The sequence below is a fragment of the Hyla sarda genome, chromosome 10, assembly GCF_029499605.1.
Source record: "Hyla sarda isolate aHylSar1 chromosome 10, aHylSar1.hap1, whole genome shotgun sequence".
Classification (NCBI taxonomy): Eukaryota; Metazoa; Chordata; class Amphibia; order Anura; family Hylidae; genus Hyla; species Hyla sarda.
In genome coordinates this window covers 132,927,350-132,952,262 of record NC_079198.1, presented here as the reverse complement: position 1 = coordinate 132,952,262, position 24,913 = coordinate 132,927,350, and the positions used below count along the sequence as shown (strand labels likewise).

General features: G+C 44.5%; 1 protein-coding gene across 1 annotated transcript; it reads left to right on the top strand.

Annotated features, from left to right (window-relative positions):
* Nucleotides 1-3,672: 3,672 nt before the first annotated feature.
* Nucleotides 3,673-20,048, top strand: LOC130293831 (nicotinamide N-methyltransferase-like). Its single transcript, XM_056542977.1, has 3 exons — nucleotides 3,673-3,823; nucleotides 13,976-14,183; nucleotides 18,440-20,048. Exons 1-3 carry the CDS (start codon nucleotides 3,673-3,675, stop codon nucleotides 18,861-18,863), a joined length of 783 nt encoding a protein of 260 aa, XP_056398952.1. The 3' UTR covers nucleotides 18,864-20,048.
* Nucleotides 20,049-24,913: the final 4,865 nt, after the last annotated feature.

Sequence of the window (24,913 nt, the reverse complement as noted above, 5' to 3'; positions counted from 1 at the left end):
TTTGAAACCTGCTACTTTCAACCAGGTTTGGGTCACCTGGCTGGGGCAAAATTCAAATTCATTTTGAAGATTTCTCAACCTGCTACTGTATGCAGGAAACTATAACTTCCTCCAGTAAATTACTGTGACATGCTGAAGGTTGCTATTGCAACATCCCTCAAGCCAGATAGGCCTGGTCACCTGGCTGGCCAAATTTAAATTCATTTTAATGTTTTTTTTAACCTACTGCTGCATGCAGGAAACTACACTTCCTCCAGTAAACCACGCTGTTGCAACCTCCCACCAGCCATGTAGGCTTGTGTAACTGGCTGGCCAAATTTGAATGAAACTTAATGGTTTATTAACCTTCTGCTTTAAGCAGGATTCTCCACCTTCCTCCAGAAAACAACTGTGACATGCTGAAGGTTGTTTTTGCAATCTCCCTTCAGCAAGCCAGGCTGGGGTCACCTGGCTGGCCAAATTTGAATTAAGTTTAATGGTTTCTCAACCTGCTGCTTTACGCAGGTTACTACGAATTCCTCCAGTAAACCACTCTGAACTGCTGAAGGTTGCTGTTGAAACTTCCCTGTAGCCAGCCAGGCCTGGGTCACCTGGCTTGCCAAATTTAAATTGATTTGAAAAGTGTCTCAACCTGCTGCTTTACGCAGACTACTACTACTTCTTCTAGGAAGCCACTATGACATGTTCTGCTGGTAGTTTCAGCTAGGTCTACGCATACACCACTCAGGCATGTCAGCAACACCAGTCCGGGAACCATATAATAGAATTTTTTTTTTTTTCAAAATTAAAAAAAAACTTTATTGAAACATTTTCTAATTTAATTTATAAACCACCACCTTCCTGCTACTACAAGCCTGTCATCTTCTGCTGTACACTATTGACATCAGTCTGCCTCCACCTTCTGGATACTACTAGTAACACCAATACTTCCAGACACGCCTAAACATACACATTAGTGATGAGCTGACTATACGAAATGAAATTCGCATAGTGCGCATGCGCAATTATATCTTTCACCTACAACAGGGGTCTCAAACTCACGGGCCGCAGAATGAAATTTTGCGGCCCGCTGCACAGTGGTGAAGCAAGGGGCGGCATACTCTAGCATGAGTGGCACATAACAGTAGCATTATATGTGAGGGGCACATGATGGGGGCATTATATGTGAGGGGCACATGATGGGGGTATTATTTGTGAGGGGCACATGATGGGGGCATTATTTGTGAGGGGCACATGATGGGGCATTATTTGTGAGGGCGCATGATGGGGGCATTATATATGAGGGGCGCATGATGGGGGCATTATATATAAGGGGTGCATGATGGGGGCATTATATATGAGGGGCATATGATGGGGGAATTATATATGAGGGGCATATGATGGGGGCATTATATATGAGGGGCGCATGATGGGGGCATTATATGTGAGGGGCGCATGATAGGGGTATTATATGTGAGGGGCGCATGATGGGGCATTATATGTGAGGGGCGCATGATGGGGTATTATATGTGAGGGGCGCATGATAGGGGCATTATATGTGAGGGGCACATGATGGGGGCATTATATGTGAGGGGTGCATTACAGGGGCATTATATATGAGGGGCGCATGATGGGGGCATTATATGTGAGGGGCGCATGACGGGGGCATTTTATGTGAGGGGAGCATTAAACATTATGGGGGCATTATTTGTGAGGGGCATATTATGGGGGCATTATTTGTGAGGGGCGCACACATTATGGAGGCATTATATATGAGGGGCGCATGATGGGGGAATTATATATGAGGGGCACATGATGGGGGCATTATTTGTGAGGGGCGCATGATGAGGGCATTATATGTGAGGGGCGCATGATGGAGACATTATATGTGAGGGGCGCATGATGGGGGCTTTATACGTGAGGGTTACATGATGGGGGCATTATATTTGAGGGGCGCATGATGGGGGCATTATACGTGAGGGGCGCATGATGGAGGCATTATATGTGAGGGGCGCATGATGGGGGCATTATACGTGAGGGGCGCATGATGGGGGAATTATGTTTGAGGGGCACATGATGGGGGCATTATATGTGAGGGGCGCACGATGAAGACATTCTATGTGAGGGGCACATTATGGGGACAATATATGTGAGGGGCGCATTATGGGGGCATTATTTGTGAGGGGCACATGATTGGGGCATTATATGTGAGGGGCGCATGATGGGGGCATTATATACGAGGGGCACATGATGGGGCATTATATGTGAGGGGCGCATGATGGAGGCATTATATGTGAGGGGCACATGATGGGGGCATTATATTTGAGGGGCGCATGAAGGGGGCATTATGTGTGAGGGGCACATGATGGGGGCCTTATTTGTGAGGGGCGCATGATGAGGGCATTATATGTGAGGGGCACATGATTAAGGGGCATTATACATGAGGGGCACATGATGGGGGCATTGTGAGAGGCGCATGACTAAGGGGGCATGCCCCCGAAATGCCATTGCATCCAAGGTGTTGAGCAGATGGAAGATCATATTTGTCCGTTTATCAGCTTTGCTCCACTTTGTAAGAAGATTAAGAAAGAAGTAATGAAAATAAATAGCTTTTGAAAACTTCTGATACGAGCTTCAAAATCGCGAGTTACTACCCTGCTGGGTCTTTGAAAATCATGGACATTGCCCAATACATTGTCTCAGCCCACTGTGTGTTACTTTATCCGGGTGCATGATGGGTTCATTATATGTGAGGGCCGTATGCGGCCCAGCCTCACCCAACTCCTACCCCTAGAGGCCCCCAAATAATTAGAGTTTGAGACCCCTGACCTAAAAGAAGGGAAGGATCAGTGTCCAGTCTGGAAGTACTGATATTCGCATAAATATTCGCATTAAAAAAACACACATGAATATTCATCATTACAAATATATCTCACTATATTCTAAATATTCACAAAATCACGAAGTGACGATATTTGCGGTAAAAATTTGCATTTCAAATATTAGTGCTCAACACTAGTACACAAACCATCAACCACAAAATAAGGGTTACTCTTTTGTAAACTTGAAAAAGATACTGCGTCTTGCCATGCCCCTGTGTGCATATTAACGTGATTGAAGCGCTCTGTCTGAAGAGCGAATGCACCGCTATATTTTCCCCAGCTCTCACTTCCTGATGACGTGAGAGCTGGGGAATGTGAAAGCTGGGAAAAATATAGCGGTGCATGAGCTCTTCAGACAAATCTCGGTGATCACATGATGTGGGACTCCACATCACTAGGACGTTTTGTTGAAACCAATGCATATGCATAGTGGAGGGACGGGATTAGGAGCCTTACTACGGGAGCGAGAGGCGGCTAGCCGGCGGGGGAGATGCCTTCAATGTGCTTATTCTCCTTTGAAATCCTGGTACTTCAGAACAAGATATCTTGGCGGCCTGTTGACGAAAATAAGTGAGGGACCCCTCGTTGGACTCCTGTTCACCCACACTATAACCCAGTTTATTAGGTTTAGTGTGGGCGAACAGGCTGACAGTTTTCCTTTAAATGTATAAATATATAAAAACTAGTTTGTTTAATTCAACACATGAATCTATTATCAAAATTTTCCCATGACTGACTCATGAATATAATATCTCATAAACCTGGGCTCCGGTGTAGAGATAGTCACCTGTCTGTGATAGAAGATTAGACGATGGATCCCAGCACCAATAAGATCTATCATGTACACGGTTTTGATTCCAGACAAGCCCTGGACCATTATTTTTCGGATAAACCTGAAATGGTCTTTGCAGAGGATTCATTGATATTTCCCATTGAAAATCTTACGAAAACCTTTACAGAGGGTATGTATCTTAAATTTTCTATAGTTAATTAGTTTTAAAAATTCATAAACAAATGATAAAGACCAGATAGATTTTTTTGGGGTGTTGCAGATTAGAAGGGGGCGACCGCATGGTCCGAATATCTTCTCAAATATAGAGAGCAAAGCAAAGTCTTGGTCGCTGAATATGAGAAGAGATGTCAAGTTATGAGGTTTAGTGAAGTCATTGTTTTACCTTCTATAATTACCAGAACTCTGGGAAACCTGAGATTGTTATAACTTTTGAGTATAAACACTGTGTATTTGACACACCAGCATATTTCTGTGCTAGCAAACCTATGGGAGTAATAATAAACACCCATATACTTTGTTAGCACTGAAATACACAGGCGCGTCAAATGCGCATGTGCAACAAATACGCAGCGTTTATGCTACATTTTACCCTACCCTTAGTCGGTTCTGTAATGGGAATTTTTTTGTTTACAAGTTTGTACCCGTGCCACTTCTTGGTCTCTTTTAACATCGATAGAGGTTCAAGGGTTTTCCCATTAGGATAAATAGGTTTAAAAAAAAAAAATATTTGAATGGACAAGCATTTTGGAATATGTACTCTTTGAGAGATACAGTATATACCTACAGTACTAATCCCCCACTTAACGGCATCCACCATGGAGATCTGACAAGATCAGTTTAATTGTAATATACTGGTTTGTCCCATAAGTATTAAAAGTTATTCTACACAGTATATGCAATTGAGAAGTATTTTGAGAAAGCATGTGCATCCAATCACTGCAGGCTGCTCGGTAACCCCCCTCCTTTCCATTTTCAGACAGGAGACTGATAGGACAGGAGTGAGCACAGAGGAGTGTTTGCCCACCTCCCCCTTCACTTCCTGGGCTTTGTCTCATTCTGTGCTTCATCTGGGACAACAATGATGCTGCACTCGGACAAAATTATGTCCTGGATGGTATGGGGACTCCTAGTGGGCTATTAATAAGCCATAATTACTATAAAAAGGAGAAAAAAAATATGAGGTACTCCGGGGAAGTTAATAAAAGTAAAAATGCCCCAAAGCCACCACAATACCTGTTCTGTGTCCCCTTTAGTTATCCATGTGGTTTTAGCAACTCCTTTGGCCCCTAATGTCTTCTAAATACTTTTTTTCCTTGTATGCAGCACAGACTACAACTCCCAGAAGTCAGTGCAGCTCTGTGTAATGTCTGCCAGCCAATTGCTTTCACTTTCACTATCTGTGTGCATACTGTGTTATTAGCAGTCAACCTCACATGCTAAATGACTTCTCTTTCAGATTATCCTTTCCCCCAGCAATAAATCAGGCTGTGCTCTGAATTGCAGCAGTCAGCAGAAAACAAGCAGGGCTGAAGAGATTTCACTGAACTTCTCTCACAGCACACAGGGAGAGGAGGTGGGAGGGGAAGGAGAGGAGGCAGAAGGGGAGGAGAGGGGGAGGGGAGGTGTGGCTGTACAGACAGAGCTCTAGACCAGACGGAATCACGTGATGTTGTTTTGAAGGGAGGGGGTGCTCTCACTGAGGAGACAGACAGGATCTGAAGTTGACATTTTTCTCACGCTCCTTGCACTCCTTGCATGTAAGAGCTGAAAAGCTGAAAGAGAAAACTGATCTATATAGCTAATGAATGATATTAAGACAAATACATAGCTTGGTGAGAGGGAAAGGATGAGCTATGGGTTTAGTTCCCCGGAGTACCCCTTTAACCCCTTCAGGACCAAGCCCATTTTGGCCTTAAGGACCAGAGTGTTTTTTGCACATCTGACCACTGTCACTTTAAACATTAATAACTCTGGAATGCTTTTAGTTATCATTCTGATTCCGAGATTGTTTTTTCGTGACATATTCTACTTTAACATGGTGGTAAATTTTTGTGGTAACTTGCATCCTTTCCTTGTGAAAAATCCTAAAATTTGATGAAAAATTTGAAAATTTTGCATTTTTCTAACTTTGAAGCTCTCTGCTTGTAAGGAAAATATATATTACAAATAAAAAAATGTTTTATTCACATATACAATATGTCTACTTTATGTCTGCATCATAAAAGTGACGAGTTTTTACTTTTGGAAGACACCAGAGGGCTTCAAAGTTCAGCAGCAATTTTCCAATTTTTCACAAAATTTTCAAACTCACTATTTTTCAGGGACCAGTTCAGGTTTGAAGTGGATTTGAAGGATCTTCTTATTAGAAATACCCCACAAAAGACCCCATTATAAAAACTGCACCCTCCAAAGTATTCAAAATGACATTCAGTCATCATTTTAACCCTTTAGGTGTTTCACAGGAATAGAAGCAAAGTGAAGGAGAAAATTCACAATCTTCATTTTTTACACTCGCATGTTCTTGTAGACCCAATTTTTAAATTTTTACAAGGGGTAAAAGGAGAAAATGTATACTTATATTTGTAGCCCAATTTCTCTCGAGTAAGCACATACCTCATATGTCTATGTCAAGTGTTCGGCGGGCGCAGTAGAGGGCTCAGAAGGGAAAGAGCGATAAGGGGATTTTGGAGAGTACGTTTTTCTGATATGGTTTTTGGGGGCATGTTGCATTTAGGAAGCCCTTATGGTGCCAGAACAGCAAATAACCCTCACATGGCATACCATTTTGGAAACTAGACCCCTTGAGGTACGTAACAAGGAATAAAGTGAGCCTTAATACCCCACAGGTGTTTCACGACTTTTGCATATGTAAAAAAAAAATATTTTTTTTCACTAAAATGTGTGTTTCCCCCCAAATTTCACATTTTTCCAAGGGTTAATAGCAGGAAATACCCCCCAATATTTGTAACCCCTTCTCTTCTGAGTATGGAGGTACCCCATAAGTTGACCTGAAGTGCACTATGGGCGAACTACAATGCTCAGAAGAGAAGGAGTCATATTTGGCTTTTTGAGAGCAAATTTTGCTCGGGGGCATGTCGCATTTAGGAAGCCCCTATGGTGCCAGAACAGCAAAAAATACCCACATGGCATACCATTTTGGAAACTAGACCCCTTGAGGAATGTAATAAGGAATAAATTGAGCCTTATTACCCCACAGGTGTTTCATGACTTTTGCATATGTAAAAAAAAAAAAAAAAAAATTCCACTAAAATGTGTGTTTCCCCCCTAATTTCACCTTTTTGCAAGGGTTAATAGCAGAAAATACCCCCCAAAATTTGTAACCCCATCTCTTCTGAGTATGGAGGTACCCCATAAGTTGACCTGAAGTGCACTATGGGCGAACTACAATGCTCAGAAGAGAAGGAGTCATATTTGGCTTTTTGAGAGCAAATTTTGCTCGGGGAGCATGTCGCATTTAGGAAGCCCCTATGGTGCCAGAACAGCAAAAAAAAAACACATGGCATACCATTTTGGAAACGAGACCCCTTGAGGAACGTAACAAGGGGTACAGTGAGCATTTGCCCCCCACTGGTGTCTGACAGATCTTTGGAACAGTGGGCTGTACAAGTTTTGATTTTCATGGACCACTGTTCCAAAGATCCGTCAGACACCTGTGGGGGGTAAATTCTCACTGAACCCCTCATTACATTCCGTGAAGGGTGTCGTTTCCGAAATGGGGTCACATGTGGGGTTTTGTTTTTTTTGCGTTTGTCAAAACCGCTGTAACAATCAGCCACCCCTGTGCAAATCACCTCAAATGTACATGGTGCGCTCTCCCTTCTGGGCCTTGTTGTGCGCCCCCAGAGCACTTTGCGCCCACATATGGGGTATCTCTGTAGTCGGGAGAAATTGCGTTACAAATTTTGGGGGGCTTTTTTCCCTTTTACCTCTTGTGAAAATGTAAAGTATAGGGCAACATCAGCATGTTAGTGTAAAAAATAAAAAAAATTTACACTAACATTCTGGTGTAGACCCCAACATTTCCTTTTCATGAAGGGTTAAAGAAGAAAAAGCCCCCCAAACCTTGTAACGCAATTTCTCCCGAGTACGGCGATACCCCATATGTCGCCCTAAACTGTTGCCCTGAAATACGACAGGGCTCCAAAATGAGAGCGCCATGTGCATTTGAGGCCTAAATTAGGGATTTGCATAGGGGTGGACATAGGGGTATTCTACGCCAGTGATTCCCAAACAGGGTGCCTCCAGCTGTTGCAAAACTCCCAGCATGCCTGGACAGTCAACGGCTGTCCGACAATACTGGGAGTTGTTGTTTTTCAACAGCTGGAGGCTCTGCTTTGGAAACAGTGGTGTACCGGACGTTCTTATTGGGGGAGGGGGTCTGTGTACCCTGTACATTCACGGGGGGTGGCGGGGCGGGGGGGGGGGGGCTTGCATCAGCTGTTGCAAAACCACAACTCCCAGCATGCATGGTCTGTTAGTGCATGCTGGGAGTCATAGTTTTGCAACAGCTGGAGGCACACAGGTTAGGAAACACTGAGTTAGAAACAGACAATGTTTCCCAACCAGTGTGTCTCCAGTTGTTGCAAAACTACAACTCCCAGCATGCCCAGACAGCTGAAGGGCATGCTGGGAGTTGTAGTTCGGCAACATCTGAAGGGCCAGATGTTGCTGAACTAAAACTCCCAGCATGCCTGGACAGTCAGTGCATACTGGGAGTTGTAGTTTTGCAACAGCTGGAAGAGCACAGATTGGAGACCATTATACAATGGTCTCCAAACTGGGGCCCTCCAGATGTTGCAAAACTACAACTCCCAGCATGCATGGTCTTTTAGTGCATGCTGGGAGTTATAGTTTTGCAACAGCTGGAGGCACACAGGTTAGGAAACACTGAGTTAGAAACAATGTTTCCCAACCAGTGTGTCTCCAGCTGTTGCAAAACTACAACTCCCAGCATGCCCAGACAGCTGAAGGGCATGCTGGGAGTTGTAGTTCGGCAACATCTGAAGGGCCAGATGTTGCTTAACTAAAACTCCCAGCATGCCTGGACAGTCAGTGCATGCTGGGAGTTGTAGTTTTGCAACAGCTGGAAGAGCACAGATTGGAGACCATTATACAATGGTCTCCAAACTGGGGCCCTCCAGATGTTGCAAAACTACAACTCCCAGCATGCCCAGACAGCCAAAGGCTGTCTAGGCATGCTGGGAGTTGTAGTTTTCAGACTCCTAGAAGCAGCAGTGAAGATCTTCACTGCTGCCTCTGAGGACTACATACTTACCTGCTGGTCCCGTCGCTGCTCGTCCTCGTGGCCGGCCGGTCCTGCCGCTGATCCTCGGTCCTGCCGCTGCTCCAGGTAAGTCCGCCGGTCCCCACGTGTTCCCCCCCTATGATGCAGGTCCCCACGAGCCCCTGCAGCCTTCGTCCCCCGTTCTGCCCGACTTCCAGGGGCGGGCAGTGCGGGGGATCTGAACTTTCACCCCAGATCACTGTGATTGGTCCACAGGGACCAATCACAGTGATCGCTGACCAGGACCATCAATTGATGGTCCTGGGGGTGAAGCAGAAGTTGTCCCCTGCTGGAAACAGCGGGACTTCTGCCAGTTAACCCGTGCGATGCTGCGCATCGCCGGGTTAACTGAATGTCATTTATAAACGCCGGGATGCGCGAACGCACTGCACAACCCGGCGTTTATATATGACATTCTGCGGGAAGGGGTTAATGTTTTGTCAAGATACATATATAACAACAGTTTGTAGAAGGGCACCAGACACTATCTATCCAAAATGCAAAGTACAACTATGTATAGCCGAACTACACCTCTGCCATTGGATGCTGTGTATACGCCGTGAGAGTCTCTACATCACATAGACAACAGTGTCCATTCATTTCAATAGAAGGATAATGAAAAGACGGCTCACTCACCACGTCAGCGTAGAAAAAATGACTTTTATTCTTGCAGTCAGCAGCAGTTCACGACACAACAAGGCAGAGGGGTGGGGGGGGGACGCTCCGGAGGAACGCTGGGTCAGAGGAGACCGAAACGGTCGTTTAATCTCCTCTGACCCAGCGTTCCTCCAGAGCGTCCTATCCCCACCCCTCTGCCTTGTTTTGTCGTGAACTGCTGCTGACTACAAGAATAAAGTCATTTTTTCTACGCTGACGTGGTGAGTGAGCCGTCTTTTCACTATCCTTCTATTGAAATACATATATAAGGATTTGGATTCTAACAGTGCCCATTTAAGTAATAGATTAAAACATACAAAGTTCTATAGAACATTTGGGGATTGGATTATTTTTATTATTATTTATTTAAATAATTAATTAAGTAATTCTGCCTATTAAACCCTCATAGTACAACTAACTTACTAAATATTTAGTGCTCAGTATCAGTCTAATGGTATACTCTAGAGGTGCACCGAAATGGAAATTTCAGAACCGAAACGAAACCGAAATTTAAAAAAAATGTCCGGCCGAAACCGGTACCGAAAATGACTTCTCCCCGTCTTCTGGTAAAATGCAGCGCTCCGGTCATTAGATTAGATTAGATTCCCCCACATTAGATTGCCAGCTCCCCCACATTTGGTCGGGAGTTCCCCGACAATAGTAGGCAGCTCCCCCACAATAGTAGGCAGCTCCCCCACAATAGTAGGCAGCTCCCCCACAATAGTAGGCAGCTCCCCCACAATAGTAGGCAGCTCCCCCACAATAGTAGGCAGCTCCCCCACAACAGTAGGCAGGTTCCCAAATTAGGTCAGCATTTCCCCCACAATAGTAGGCAGGTTCCCCACAATAGTAGGCAGCTCCCCCCAACAATAGTAGGCAGTTCCCACACAATATTAGGCAGCTCCCCCCAACAATATTAGGCAGCTCCCCCCATAATATTAGGCAGCTCCCCCCCCCATAATATCAGGCAGCTCCCCCCCCACAATATTAGGCAGCTCCCCCCCCACAATATTAGGCAGCTCCCCCCCCCCACAATATTAGGCAGCTTCCCCCCCCCCCACAATATTAGGCAGCTCCCCCCCCCCACACACACACACATTTGTAGGCAGCTCCCCCCCACATTAGGTCAGCAGTTCCCCCACCCCACAGACATACAGCTTCCAGCCATATACAGTGTATGGCTGGAGGCTGTATGTCTGTACTGCTGCCCCCACAGTGTTCCGGTCACCGCTCCTCCGGCCCGGGGTCACATCTACTGTTATGGCCTATGGACCATAGCAGTAGGTGCCGGGACCGAAGGAGCGATGACCGTAACACTGAAGAAGATGACACGGTCACTTACCAGGCCCCGGCCGGCGTGCGTTCTCCTGCGACGATCCTGCGGTCCTCCTGCGTCTCTATGGTTGTACGCACGGGACGTCAGTGACGTCCCGTGCGTACGACCATAGAGGCGGAGAAGCGAAGGACCGAAGGAGGATCGCGGGAGGATCGCAGGAGGACGCCGGGGAATGGTGAGCGACAGCCGGACATCCTTATGTCCCGAAAAGATTTTTCGGGACACAGGGATGTCCGGGATAGGATTAGGAATACTTATTTTTATGTGCCCAGGCCGGCTCCTGTGTGTGGCTGCAGGCGGGGGCCGACCAGAGCATATAAAACCTAATACTGTATGCTAAAAACCAGGGGGCCTCCAGCTGTTGTGAAACTACCACTCCCAGCATGCTCGGACAGACTTTGCCGGTCTGTGCATGCTGGGAGTTGTAGTTTCACCACAGCTGGAGGCCCCCTGGTTTTTAGTATACAGTATTAGGTTTTATATGCGCTGGCCGGCCCCCGCCTGCAGCCACACACGGGAGCCGGCCCGGGCACATAAAAAGAAGTATTCCTAATCCTATCCCGGAGAGCACAACCCACCCCCACCCTCCCTCCCCAGATGTTGCGGCCGGCCCCCCCTGCACCCCCCACGAGTGCCTCTGCCACTGGCAGTGTTTGCAACTTGTGCTGTGGGCGGGCAGGGGAGGTGGGTCATTATCGGCAGATTTTTAGTTGTTTCGGCATTTTGCCGAAATAGCTATTTTCGACCGATATGTATCGGCCGCCGATATATCGGTGCATCCCTAGTATACTCCTTAACCACTTAAGGACCAAGCCGATTTTCACCTTAAAGGGGTACCTTAAACACTGAACAGTACCCCTGAGTGCTTACACATCTTACCTGATCGCTATCACGCCCCCTCCCGTATGCTTGCATTTAGGGGCGGAGCATGACATCGCACGGGGGCGGAGGCGTGACGTCACACGCCGCCGGCCCTGCGGTCAACCGTAATGAGACCCAGAGCGAACATGCTCCGGGGACTGATTACAAACTGGGTGCCGCGTGCATGATCACAGGCGTCCCCAGCTGCGGGACTCCGTGATCAGGCATCTTATCCCCTATCCTATGGATAGGGGATAAGATGTGTAAGCACCGGAGTACCCCTTTAAGGACGAGGCCAATTTTATTTTTGCATTTTGTTTTTTTCTCCTCGCCTTCTAAAAATGGTAACTCTTTCATATTTTCATCCACAGACTAGTATGGGCCCTGTTTTTTGAGCGACCAGTTGTTCTTTATAATGGCATCACTCACTTTACCATAAAATGTATGACGCAACCAAAAAAATACTATTTGTGTGGAGAAATTAAAAAGAAAACCGCAATTTAGCAAATTTTGGAAGGTTTCATTTTCACGCCGTACAATTTACGGTAAAAATGACGTGTTCTTTATTCTGTGGGTCAATATGATTAAAATGATACCCATGATTACATACTTTTCTATTATTGTTGCGCTTAAAAAATTAGTACGATAAAAATCCCTCTATTTTGACGACCTATTTTTTCATTTTTCCATATAAGCAGCGGTATGAGGGCTAATATTTTGCACCATGATCTGTACTTTGTATTGATACCACATTTGTGTAAATAAAACTTTTCTTAATTTTTTTATTTAATTTTTTTTAAATAAAATGTGACAAAAAAGCAGCAATTTGGGATTTTATTTTTTTTATTTTTTTTAAGCTCACACCGTACGGGATCATTAACATATTTTAATAGTGAGGACATTTACCCACGCGGAGATACCAAATATGTTTATACATTTTTTTTTACACTTTTTCAGGGTAAAATGGGAAAAAAGGGACATTTTAAATTTTTATAGGGGGAGGGAATTTTTCAAATTTTTTAAAAACTTTTTTTTACTTCTTTTTTTACAGTTTAATAGTCCTCATAGGGGAATATTTATAGCAATCAGTTGATTGCTTATACTGTTCAGTGCTATGCATAGGGCATGGTACTGATCAGTGTTATCGGCTATCTTCTGCTCTGGTCTGCTTGATTTCAGACCAGAGCAGAAGAAGCCAGGAAGGCAGCGGAGGCAAGTGAGGGGACCTCCTTCCGCCATGTTAGCTGATCTGATCCCCACAGCCCTAACATGGGCGATCAGATCAGCATAAAATGTAGCCACGCTGCCGCAGATGCCATGATCTGTATTGATCACGGCATCTGAGGGGTTAATGGCAGACATCCGTGCGATCGCACATGACCCGATCATCGCACTGATGCTCGCGGTCATGTACAGGACATAAATGTACGTCCTGGTGCGCTAAGTACCGCCGCACCAGGACGTACATTTACGTCCGTGGTCATTAAGGGGTTAATGCATACCAACCAAAACAGAAAAAACATGGAAAAATTTCACGATATGAAAATAAAATGTATCTTTATTAAAACATTTAAAATTGCATAAAAAGGAAGATGCAAATCCCTCTCTCCACGAACTTCCAGGTCACGTATCACATGTACACACCACATGTTAAAGGGGTACTCCACCCCTAGACATCTTATCCCCTATCCAAAGGTTAGGGGATAAGATGTCTGATCTTGCGGATCCTGCTGCTTGATCCCCCGCTATCTCCAGCCCTGCACCCTGGCTTTCTGAACATTTATGTTCAGAACGCCGGCTTTGGACGGCCATGGTCATGAGGTCATGCTCCCTTCCATAGACATAAATGGATAGGGAATAAGATGTATTGGGGCAGAATACCCCTTTAAGTCATGAGATAAATTCATATATTGATACAAGCCCAGAAAAAGCACATTGTTTGGTATCTGTAAATGTTTTTTACTCCCTCTTTTATTTATCCAAAGCTTGGTAAGGACATGTTTATGGTATATTGGGGGTAAATTAATTGCTGCCCTTCCGTTGAGAGGGCTTTGTATCTCCTTTTGTAAGTAATTTTACAGGTATCAATAAAGAAAAAAAAATATTTTTATATTGCAGAACATTATTAGATATTTCAATATGATTTCTTTTTTCTTCTGTAGGTCACATTAAAGGAGATGTCCTGATAGACCTCAGCTCTGGTCCCATGGTCCATCATCTGTTTTCTGCCTGTGAGTTTTTCAAACACATCATAGTCCTGAAGGTCAGTGACAGATGTATTCTGGAGCTGAAGAGATGGCTGGATACACGGACGGGAGCATTCGATTGGGGACATGCCACAAAACTTCATTTAGAGAAAGAAGATAAAAGGTGAAGTATTTGGCTCAATATTAGTGTAAAATCACTGATGATGTTAATATTGCACAAGAGATATGAAAGAAGATCTTGGATATAGATGAGAGAGGTGAACCCGGATTCAACCCGAACTTTAGGATTTTTCCACGTCGGTGAAATCCCCAACTTTTACCAGTTCGGCTCGCACAAGCCTGTAAATAGCACGAAAAATGTGAAAGCTTGTTTTTTTTTTGGTGGACGGAAGAAGCAGGACGGACAGGGTCAGTGAGATGACGTAGGGAAAGCAGTAGATCACATGATAACCCTGGTCTATTATGTGATTGGCTGCTTTCATATGTCAATCAGCACATAGGCCAATAGGACACAACCAGGGACACAGTTAAAAGGCCAGTGACGTCACCCACAGCATTCACAGCACAAGGAAGTTGTGCAGCGAGCAGGGACAGAGAGGGAGAGGCAGAAATAGGGGCAGTTAGTGATTAGAAAGATTGAAATCACTGCCTCTGAAGGGCTCATCTGTTACTACCACAAATCCAAAGCCTATTTCAAGGCTCATGCCTGCATATAACTGAATTGAATAGTGTTGTTCTGAACCAGTGAGGTACATTGTTCCACCCACAAAGCGTATTCAAGTTGCACCTATATATGTCTATAGGGCCTATGAAGACAGTAGTAATTTGTGACTCTAATAGTGTTCCTGAACAAGCTACAATAGCCAGTAAGGTGCAATGATCTGTGCAACCCACAAAGCATATTCAATTGGCACTTATATATGCCTATAGGGCCTGTGAAGTCAGTAGTGAATATAATAGATTTTCCCAAACACCTTCAGTACTCATTATGCTGTAATTTCTGCCACCCAAAAAGTGTGTTGATTAGTTACATGTATATAGCATGTAGTGTTAATACAGGTCTGTTGCATTTCATATTCAACACCTTCAGTACTCATTGTGCTGTTATGTCTGGCAATCAAAATTGTGTTACTCTGACACGTATCTGGCCTGTTAACAACAGTTTTGTTGAATTTCATATTTTTCCGCAAACACACCTTATGTCTTTCTAGTTGTGTACACGGAAACACGCATTATACTAAAAAGCCTGTGCGTTCCAAACATATAAGGCTACTAAAGCGACTGTATTTTAAAAATTTTGGTTTTATTAAACTTGCCTTATACGTACCTTGTTGTAAGATAAATGCAGTTCTAAGCATTGAAACTTAAAGTTGACAAGTAGGTTGGTGAAAATTCACCCAAAAAAGATAAAAGGATCCTTTAAAAAATATGTCTGGTAAAGAAATTTGCTTCCCCCTGAACTGCTATGCAGAAGGATAGCACTAGCCATGAGGAGTTAGGTCATGGTCAGCCTTTGGAGCGTGTTGCTGAGTTGGGGAAGGGGCTACAAAGGCTAATCATAGCACTAGTGGGACTAATGGTAGTCGTGGTGAGGATTCTGGAAGGCATTACAATGACACATCAGAAGTGCTGACTGAGAGGAGTGGTGGGGATGATGAAGAGGCGTTTAAGTAGGAGGATGTCAGTGGGCCTTCTGGTCGTCAGAGCAGCTCAGGAGCAGGTGACGGTGACACTGGTGCTGGATCTGAAGGCTTGAGAAAAAACATTCTAGAACAGGGGCACAGTCGGGTGGTGATGAACCTAGCTATTTACAGTTTCCCGCCATGTGGAAATTCTTTACTATGTTACCAGATGCAGGTTAGAAGGCACGGTGCTGTATCTGCAGAGAGAAAGTGAGGTAAAGTGAGAGTCCAAATTTTGGAATTAGGCCTCTATGTCAGCACCTCAATTATCACAAAACCTGGGTAGAAGTATACCTAGTCCACCAAATGCCTCCTCTCTGCTGGCTAGAGATAACCTCCCACCATCTGCTATACACTGGCTACTACTAGTAACACCAATCCACCATCACCTTACTTTAAGCCAGGCCTACATGTACACAACCCATCATCCACAATGAAAAGGATAATTTTTGTCACGCTTGGAAAAATCCATGCAATCGTCTTTACATGCTAGATTTACAACCTGTTGCTTCTCCTAAAAAAGGGATAATTTTTGGCACACTTGAAAAAATCCATGCTGTCTTTTTCACTTACTAGACTAAGAACCTCTTTCTACTCCCAAAAAAGGATTTTTGACACTCTGAGATAAAGCCATACATTTTCTAAAGTTCGCTCAACTATACTCCCAACTAATAGCCAGGCCTCTTCCATAGGCAGCCCATTTTTGATATTGCCTCATCTGTGTCGTGCCCTCCTCCGTCAATTATCCATTGGGGAACCCATGTCTCCCAGACAACAGTGTTCTACCAGTTACACTGTTGCTTTTGCAACCACCCTGCGGCAAGCTAGGATTGCTGGCTAAATTTAAATTAGTTGTGTTTGCTTTTGCAACCAACCTGCGTCCAGCTGCTGGCAAAAATGAGTATCTAGTCAACATTATTTTGCTGAGACAACGTACTCTTCATGCCACAGTTTATACGTGGAGTTGTACTCACAGCCATGGGCAATATGTGCCCCCCCAAAAATGTGCTCCATTCATTGCTTTTCCTTCCATTCAGACCTGAGCCATCTGGACCAAATCCAATTTGCAACCATCTTGCAGCCAGCCAGGGCTGCTGGCCAGGTTCAAAATTGTTGCATTTGCTTTTACAACCACCCTGCGGCCAGCCAGTGCTGCTGACCAAAATGAAATTGACTTTTTGGCAAACCCAAAAAAGGAATAATTTTTGGCAAGAATAAAGCCACGGCATCTTCTCATGCCTCTGTGTGCATATTAACACTGTCAGGCCTCTATCAACAACCAGGGATATGCTATGTCACTTTATTTTGGTGTGAATAAGTCTAAAAAATGGGCGATCTGAAATAAATACCATGGGTTAACGCATGTTGCCATATATGAGCCTTAAAAGCATTTTAAACTGCTTGCATACATTTCTTACAGTATTAGACAGACATTTAGAGGGGTTAGACAGTGTTTAGAGGCTTATTTCATGACTAAATTTGAATTGAACCATGCCGACCCGAACTTGCAATTTCCGAAAATTTCGGAAAGTACGGTGAACCAAACTTTTCAAAAGTTCACTCATTATTCAGGCTGTATATTTTCTGGACACTTACTTGTAACACACACCTGTCTGGGCTCCAGCGCCGTCTCCAGTCTTCCCTTGGAGCTGTCTGTGTCTCTTGTCATCCTGATGACACTCTTGCCTTGACGTGGCGAGTTGGCATGCACGTTTTGATCAAAAGGTACACCTATTAGTTTTTTAAATTATGCTGGGAAGCAAATAGATCATAGTACAAGTTGTGTATGTGCGGCTGTGTTTCTGTTTCTTTTTTGTTTTACATTTGCACTTTGAGGCCATCTCACCCTATCAGGAGGTGAGAATGCTGGGCCCATTAGCTTTGTAGCCAGCACTCACACCTCCTGGTGGCAGGAGATTGAACTAGTCAGCTGCTCACTCCTATGCCCATGATTGTGAATTGTTCTTTTTAGTAGCATTTCTGTACCCTGTGCTATTCTGTGACCTGACCTCTGCATGTGACCTGATCTTGCCTCTTACCTGCTGATTTTGTACCATGCTAATTACTAGGTTTGACCCTTGCTTGTTCTGACTTTGCTCCTGGTTCTGATGTTGTACTATGCTGCCATATTGTTTTTTTGACTCTTTGACTTGTCCCTGGTTAACTGCTTGTATGCTGATTTTGTATAGTTTTGCCCATGTGTTGCTGACCTGGCCTATCTGACTTTTCTGATGCCCCTGTGCACTTGCTTCAGTGAAGGGACCATCACTCAGATGAGGGCCGCTGTTTAGGGTGGATTGTCCAAGTAGGTAGGGACAGTGGTTTGAAGCTAGCTCAGATCTGCAATCTACCCCAATGTGAGGTTGTTTAATAAAAAAAAAAATAGCAGGTTAACTAAAATTGGACATTTTGTTTTGCTGTCATCTGTCCTCTGCCTTATTTTTTAAATTAAGGATGTGAGTAGAGCAATTTGTGTTTACCCACATGGATTTCATTCTTTCTTCCATCTACAATGGGATTCCGTGTAATAATGGGTAATACTGGGGGAGGGGGGGGGGGGGGGGGCGACGCATTATAAGATTTATACTTATTATAGGGTAGTTACATAGTATGGCTAAAAAATCATGTCCAACAGAATTAGAATTTTCTAATAGTACTAGAAAAACAAACAAATTAACTACTAAGCTTTTATGCTGCTCTAACTGATGTGGACTGTCCATATTTTTATCTTTTCTAGCGACCAATTACAGGAAACAGAAGAAAAAGTGAGATCGGCCGTTCAACATGTTATGAAATGTGACCTTGAGAAAGAAAATATGACGGATCCGATAGTCTTACCGCCAGCAGATTGTATCATCAGCGCTTGGCTCCTAGATCAGATCAGCAAAGACCAAGATGAATACATCAGATATCTGAGGAAGTTCTCCAAGCTGCTGAAACCTGGAGGACACCTCATATTACTTGGGCTTTTAGATACAACATATTTCACAGTCGGGAAAGACAAGCTCCATTATCTCACATATGATGAGGATTTGGCCAGGAAAGCTCTAGTTGGAGAAGGATTTGTTATAGACGGCTGTAAGGTTAAGAAGAGAACGGCTGTGAGTGACCTCATTGATTATAAGGCCATCATATTCATTACAGCTCACAAGGAGAAGTAGAAATTGGAAACAAGCAAATTAGGCGAAGTTCACATATTGTAAAATCACTTGAAAAACATGAAATGGAGTCGGTAATAATATTTCATGTAATATTGTTCTCTGGGAAACTCTGTGGAAAAGGAGGCATCAGTGTGAATACTGTCCTAATTCCAATGTAATTTTACCATGTGTGAACCTGGCCTCAGGCTCTGCCTAGATTGTATTCAGGTCTAAGATTTCCCAATATATAGTGCAAAAGAAATGCACTGGTTTACTTGAATAACAAAGCTCTAATCTTTACAATATATGATTTTAAAAAATCACTGCAGCATTATGGACCTATTTAGAATCAATAGAAAATATGGCTCCAGGCTCCATATTTACTGCTCCTTATACTTCTGAATATACACGACTTACACATAATGATAGGCAGACATGTACTAAGAAGCACAATGGGGGAGATTTATCATTGCTTTTAGAGCATTTTTTTTGTCTATGTTTTGGCGCAGTTCAGGCACAAGCATCATATTTAGCGACTTTTATGCACCTTTTGAAATAGACAGTTTCACTCTTTTTGCCTACCCGTAGAACTTTTTCTTTTTGACTATGCAGTGGTCATGTTTTTATCATTTGCGACTTTTGTCAAAAGTCGCTATTTTGTGCGCAAAGGTACAGCGTCCCACTCCCCTTCTATGACACGTGCTCAGGAGCTCAGCATGGGTCATAGCTGGGTGGTCCGGGCAGCTGTCTGCCACCAGGACCCATCTCTAATACCAGACATCACTGATCATGGTGATGCCCGGCTTTAACCCCTTTGACACCGCAATTAAATTTCATTGTAGCGTCTAAAATGCAAGTTAAAATGTCCCGGCAGCTCTGTGAAAGTAAGTAAAAACACCTAACCTTCCAAATTTAGGACCCAGGAAAGTGTCTACTTCCCTCCCTCACAAGTGTCTAGAAAAAGTGTATGTGGTAGAGCTTTTCCCACCACAGCAGAGCTGCGCAAAATTAATCATCCTCCTGCACTTTGTTGATAAATAAGATGCACTCTAGTCAAACCCACCACCCAAATAAACATGGGAAAATATCTCTACCGTAAACATTGTTTGATAAATCTGGGCCAACAGGCTTTGCTATGATTGAATATGATTTTTAATCCAAATTTCTTGTTAAACAATCTGTCTTCTTCTTGGACATCATGTTGTATTACGAGGCTTCTGGTTATTTGCATTATACCAACAGTGTAATAAAGGTAAATATATAACACTGGACTGTCTGCACTTTTCTTGAGGAGGATTTGTGTTTTTCCTCTTCTCCTTAGAATAAGAATTATGATCTAGATTTCTGTGTCATAAATTATTATTACGTCACAAAGCAAATGAACAAAATGTGAGAAATATTTTCAATGAATTTTCCTCATCCATAGAGCCCAGGTGCACTGACCTGTTATAGATTTGTTTTGTATACATATATAAATGTCTTTAATAGAGATACATAAGGCATGAATCGCTTCATTAAACTCCATTTAGTGTGGTCCAGGCTCCAGGGCATCTAAAATGGTGGATCCACATGTCAGTAAATGGGGCAAGGAATGCTGGGAAGGCTGGAAGGCAAGGTGGGAAGGCAGGTAGGCGGGATGACCCTGAATCACATGCAGGATGCAGCCTATCAGCATCAGGTCACCCCTGTGATGCCACAGCCCTATATAATCAGCAGCCATATTCCTGGCTAGTCACTTCATTCATTAAAATGCAGAGAGATAGGACAGACAGTGCAGTGTGTTACACAGAAAAGCTTTTTCCAGCAGTGTTTCACCTCATAGTCACGTCAGCGCTCTGTTGGACATAGAGCATTGAGTTTTTCGCAGAAAATAATTCTTACTGCAACGATTAACTTGCCAGTCACTGTCTACAGCGTTGTATTACAGAGAGGGGCAGAGAGCTGTGTGTTGCCTCATACATTTGAACAAGCTGGCTCAGCTGGAGAAACGTTAGGGGAGGAGGGAGGAATACGTTTTTAGGGCAACTCTGTGTCTTTGTTCCACAACAAATGGTCTTCTGGTTATACTAGTCTGTAGATGTATAATACATACCTAGCAGTCCATTCCTAATAGTCTGTGTAACAGGCTCAAAAAGAAATGTATTAGAGGAAAATTTAAAGTACACAGTAGTTGTAATTTTAAAGCACCACTGCCATCTAGTGGCCATGGAGCACATTTTTCAAACTCTCAAGGGCCCATATACTGTGAAAGTCCAGGCAAAAGTATTCACCACATACCTACATCTAATTAGTGTATTATTGTGTACCTGTTAAACTCAAGGGCCTAGATACTGTAAAAGTTCAGACAAAAGTAATCACCGGCGGGTGTTGTACGCAAATACTTTTTAAAGTGTTTTGTAGCGCATTTTTCTCCCCTCATAAGTGCATACTATATACCTAAATATAAGTTTCCACTCCGGTGGAAATTTTTTTTTTTTTATGAACTGGTGCCAGAAAGTTAAACAGATTTGTAAATTACTTCTATTTAAAAATCTTAATCCTTTTAGTACTTTTTAGCAGCTGTATGCTACAGAGGAAAATCTTTACTTTTTGAATTTCTTTTTTTTTCTGTTGTCCACAGTGCTCTCTGCTGACACCTCTGTCTGTGTCTCGAACTGTCTAGAGCAGCATAGGTTTTCTATGGGGTTTTTCTCCTGCACTGTGCAGTTGTTGATAAGGGCATCAGGTGCCAGAAGAGAGCACTGTGGACAACACAAAAAGGAAATTCAAAAAATAAAGATTTTCCTCTGTAGCAAACAGCTGCTAAAAAGTGCTGAAATAATTAAGATTTTTTAATAGAAGTAATTTACAAATCTGTTTAACTTTCTGGCACCTGTTCATTAAAAAAAATAAGTTTTCCACCAGAGTACCCCTTTAAACTCTCAAGGGCCTAGATACTGTGAAAGGCCAGGCAAAAGTACTCACCGGCTGGTGTTGTACTCAAATACTTTTTTAAGCATACTGTAGCACATTTTTCTGCCCTTATAAGTGCATATCACATAACTACATCTAAGTGGTGTACTTTTTTGTACCTGTTAAACTCTCGAGGGCCTAGATATTGTGAAATGACAGTCAAAAAGTACACACCTGCTGCTGTTCTAGACAAATACTTTTTTAAGCATAGTGAAGCGTATTGTCATCCCCTCATATACAAACTAAGTATGTCAGGCAGAGAAGTGCCAGGATGTGCACAGAGGAGTGATAGAGGCATTAATTCATCGGGCGCAGGCAGAGGTTGCAGCAGACTAGGGGCGAGTGGCAGCAGGAGTAGCAGCAAGAGGCCTGAGCTCCCATTATCATCTAGCGGTCATGCCTCAAGCAGCAACCCATCTGCCATCAAAGATTGGTTAACATGGTTATCCACACTTTATCACAAGTGACATCTGATACCTCCAGTCAACAGTCGGTGGCATGGCCTGGGAGCAGTCCCTGTCCTCCCATTGCCTCTGTCCTATGCTGTTCTCTCCTCTACAGAAGTATCTTATGCTGTGGGTTCAGCTCCGCTATTCAGTGAGGACAATCTAATAGAGGACAGTCAGCAGCTACTGCCCAGCCAAGAAGGGGAGGAGACATCCGCCGCTTCCTCCACTAGGAGGACAAGTAGTGATGAGGAGAGTGATGTGGGAGGCGGTGTTGCCAGCGTTCAGGGTCCCGAAGCAGTCCCTGTTGAGGAACCTGAGGAGGACATCAGTGACATGCAGACACTTGTTGATGATGATGAAGCAGATCGAAATTGGGAGCCGGGTGCAGAAGGGGCTTAATCATCATCAGGAGAAGAGGGTTGCAGTTTGCCCCTTAGGCAGCAGCTGAGCCAGCAAGGTGGTATCATGGGTGACAGTCAGCATGGTGGCAGAAGTGGAAATTCTGGAGCCAAACGTGCCCGGGGGAGACCACCTGCTTTGCGACAGCATACCTTCCTGGCATGTAGTGGAACGGGTCCATGGAGATGGCGGCAGTAGCAGTCAATTAGTGCAGACTGTTGGTGGGAAAATCAGCTACTCGTCGGTGTGGCAGTTTTTTCTCAAGCATCCGGAGGTGATTAACATAGCCACATGAAACATGTGTTGGCAGAAGTTGAAGCGTGCCAATGTTGGCACCGCGGCCCTGCGACACCACATTCTTCACCACCATAAAGCGGTCTGGGAGAACCATGGCTCCGATGTAGTGGTCCAGCCTGCTGCATCACACAGTGGCACGCCGCTCCCTCTTTCAGCCAGCCAAGGCTCCACCACCTCAGGCGAAGGGAGCTGTGTGTCATACCCTCCTTCTTTAGCTCCAGATGCTCCTGCTCCTCCTACTTTTAGTCAGTCATTCAGCCAACAATCCATCCGCGAAGCCATGTCCAAGAGACAACAGTATGCGCCCATTCATCCAATGGTGCAGAAGCTGAATGTGCTCCTGTCCAAGTAGCTGGTGCTGCAGTCCCTCCCTTTTCAAGTGGTGGACTTTGCACCTTTCAGAGAACTGATGGCTTGTGTCGAGCCTAGGTGGAGAGTCCCAAGCCATCATTTATTTGCGAAGAAGGCAGTACTGGCCCTGCACAATTTTGTGGAAGAGATGGTGGGCCAATCCTTGAGCCAAACAGTGTGTACCAAAGTACACAACGTCTGGAGCTGTAACTTTGGTCATGGACAATACATGTCCTTTACGGCCCACTGGGTGAATGTGGTTCCTGCACAGCCACAACACAAACTTGGATAGGTCACAGTGATCCCTTCTCCACGCTCTCAGGCCTTTGGTCCTGTGACAGTGTATGACTCCGCCTCCTCATCCTCCACCATGTCCTCAGCCTCCACTGCACGGACAAGTCTCAGTGCCCTTCAACATACCATGTGTGCAGGGCACGGCGGTGTCAGGCTGTTCTTCACATGGTTTGTCTTGGCGAAAAGAGTCACACAGGGGATGAACTGCTAAAAGTAATTTGTAAAGAAGTCAGAGCATGGCTTACTCCACAAAAACTAGAAATGGGAATCATGGTGACCGACAACGGGAAGAACATTGTGGCCACACTGCAACAAGGAAGGGTGACCCATGTGCCCTGCATAGCACACGTGTTAAATCTGGTTGTCAAGCAGTTCCTGAAGTGTTCCCCGATTTGCAAGACATCCTAACAAAGGGAAGGAAACTTTGCATGTACTTCAGCCACTCATACACCGCAAAGCACACCCTCCTTAAGCTGCAGCGTCAGAATCGTTTGATTTGTGACGTTGCCACACATTGAAATTTCACCCTGCAAACTATGTTGGACCGAACAGAGAAAAGCCATCACCGATGGCTGCTCAGGGCAATGAAAATGTTGAGCCTACATCTTACGGCCACATGATCCCTGTGGGGGTTGAACTAGAGGAGGAGGCTGAGGGGCACAGTGGAGCACAGTTTAGGTTTGATGAGATGGGCAGTGTTTCTAGTTATCTGACAGGAGAGGAGGAGCATGATCAACTAGAGGAGCTAGAGGGTTATGAGGAAGGTGAGACAGAGGACCCAGACACACCGCGGCAGTATGCAGTGGAGATGGAGGCAGCTAGTCCCTCCGAGTCACTTGCACAAATGGCACGATGCATGCTCACTTGCTTGCGCAGTGACAGCCGAATTGTCACCATTCGGCAGCGGGATAACTTCTGGGTCTCCACCTTACTGGATCCTCTCTACCGGCACAAAATAGGGGATGCGATATTTATGAGGGGCGCATGATGAGGGCATTATATATGAGGAGCGCATGATGGGGGTAATATATGTGAGGGGCGCATGATGGGGCATTATATGTGAGGGGCGCATGATGGGGCATTATATGTGAGGGGCACATGATGGGGGTATTATATGTGAGGGGCACATGATGGGGGCAATATAAGTGAGGGGCACATGATGGGGGCGTTATATGTGAGGGGCACATGATGGGAGCATTATATGTGAGGGGCACATGATGGGGGAAATATAAGTGAGGGGCACATGATGGGGGCGTTATATGTGAGGGGCACATGATGGGGGCATTATATGTGAGGGGCGCCTGATGGGGCATTACATATGAGGGGGAC

What these genes read in the sequence shown, in the direction of transcription:
- LOC130293831 (XM_056542977.1), top strand. Translation starts at nt 3,673, where the DNA reads ATGGATCCCAGCACCAATAAGATCTATCATGTACACGGTTTTGATTCC. An exon ending in TACGAAAACCTTTACAGAGG is followed by an intron (nt 3,824 to 13,975) that starts GTATGTATCTTA and finishes TTTCTTCTGTAG; the next exon opens with GTCACATTAAAGGAGATGTC. An exon ending in TTAGAGAAAGAAGATAAAAG is followed by an intron (nt 14,184 to 18,439) that starts GTGAAGTATTTG and finishes TATCTTTTCTAG; the next exon opens with CGACCAATTACAGGAAACAG.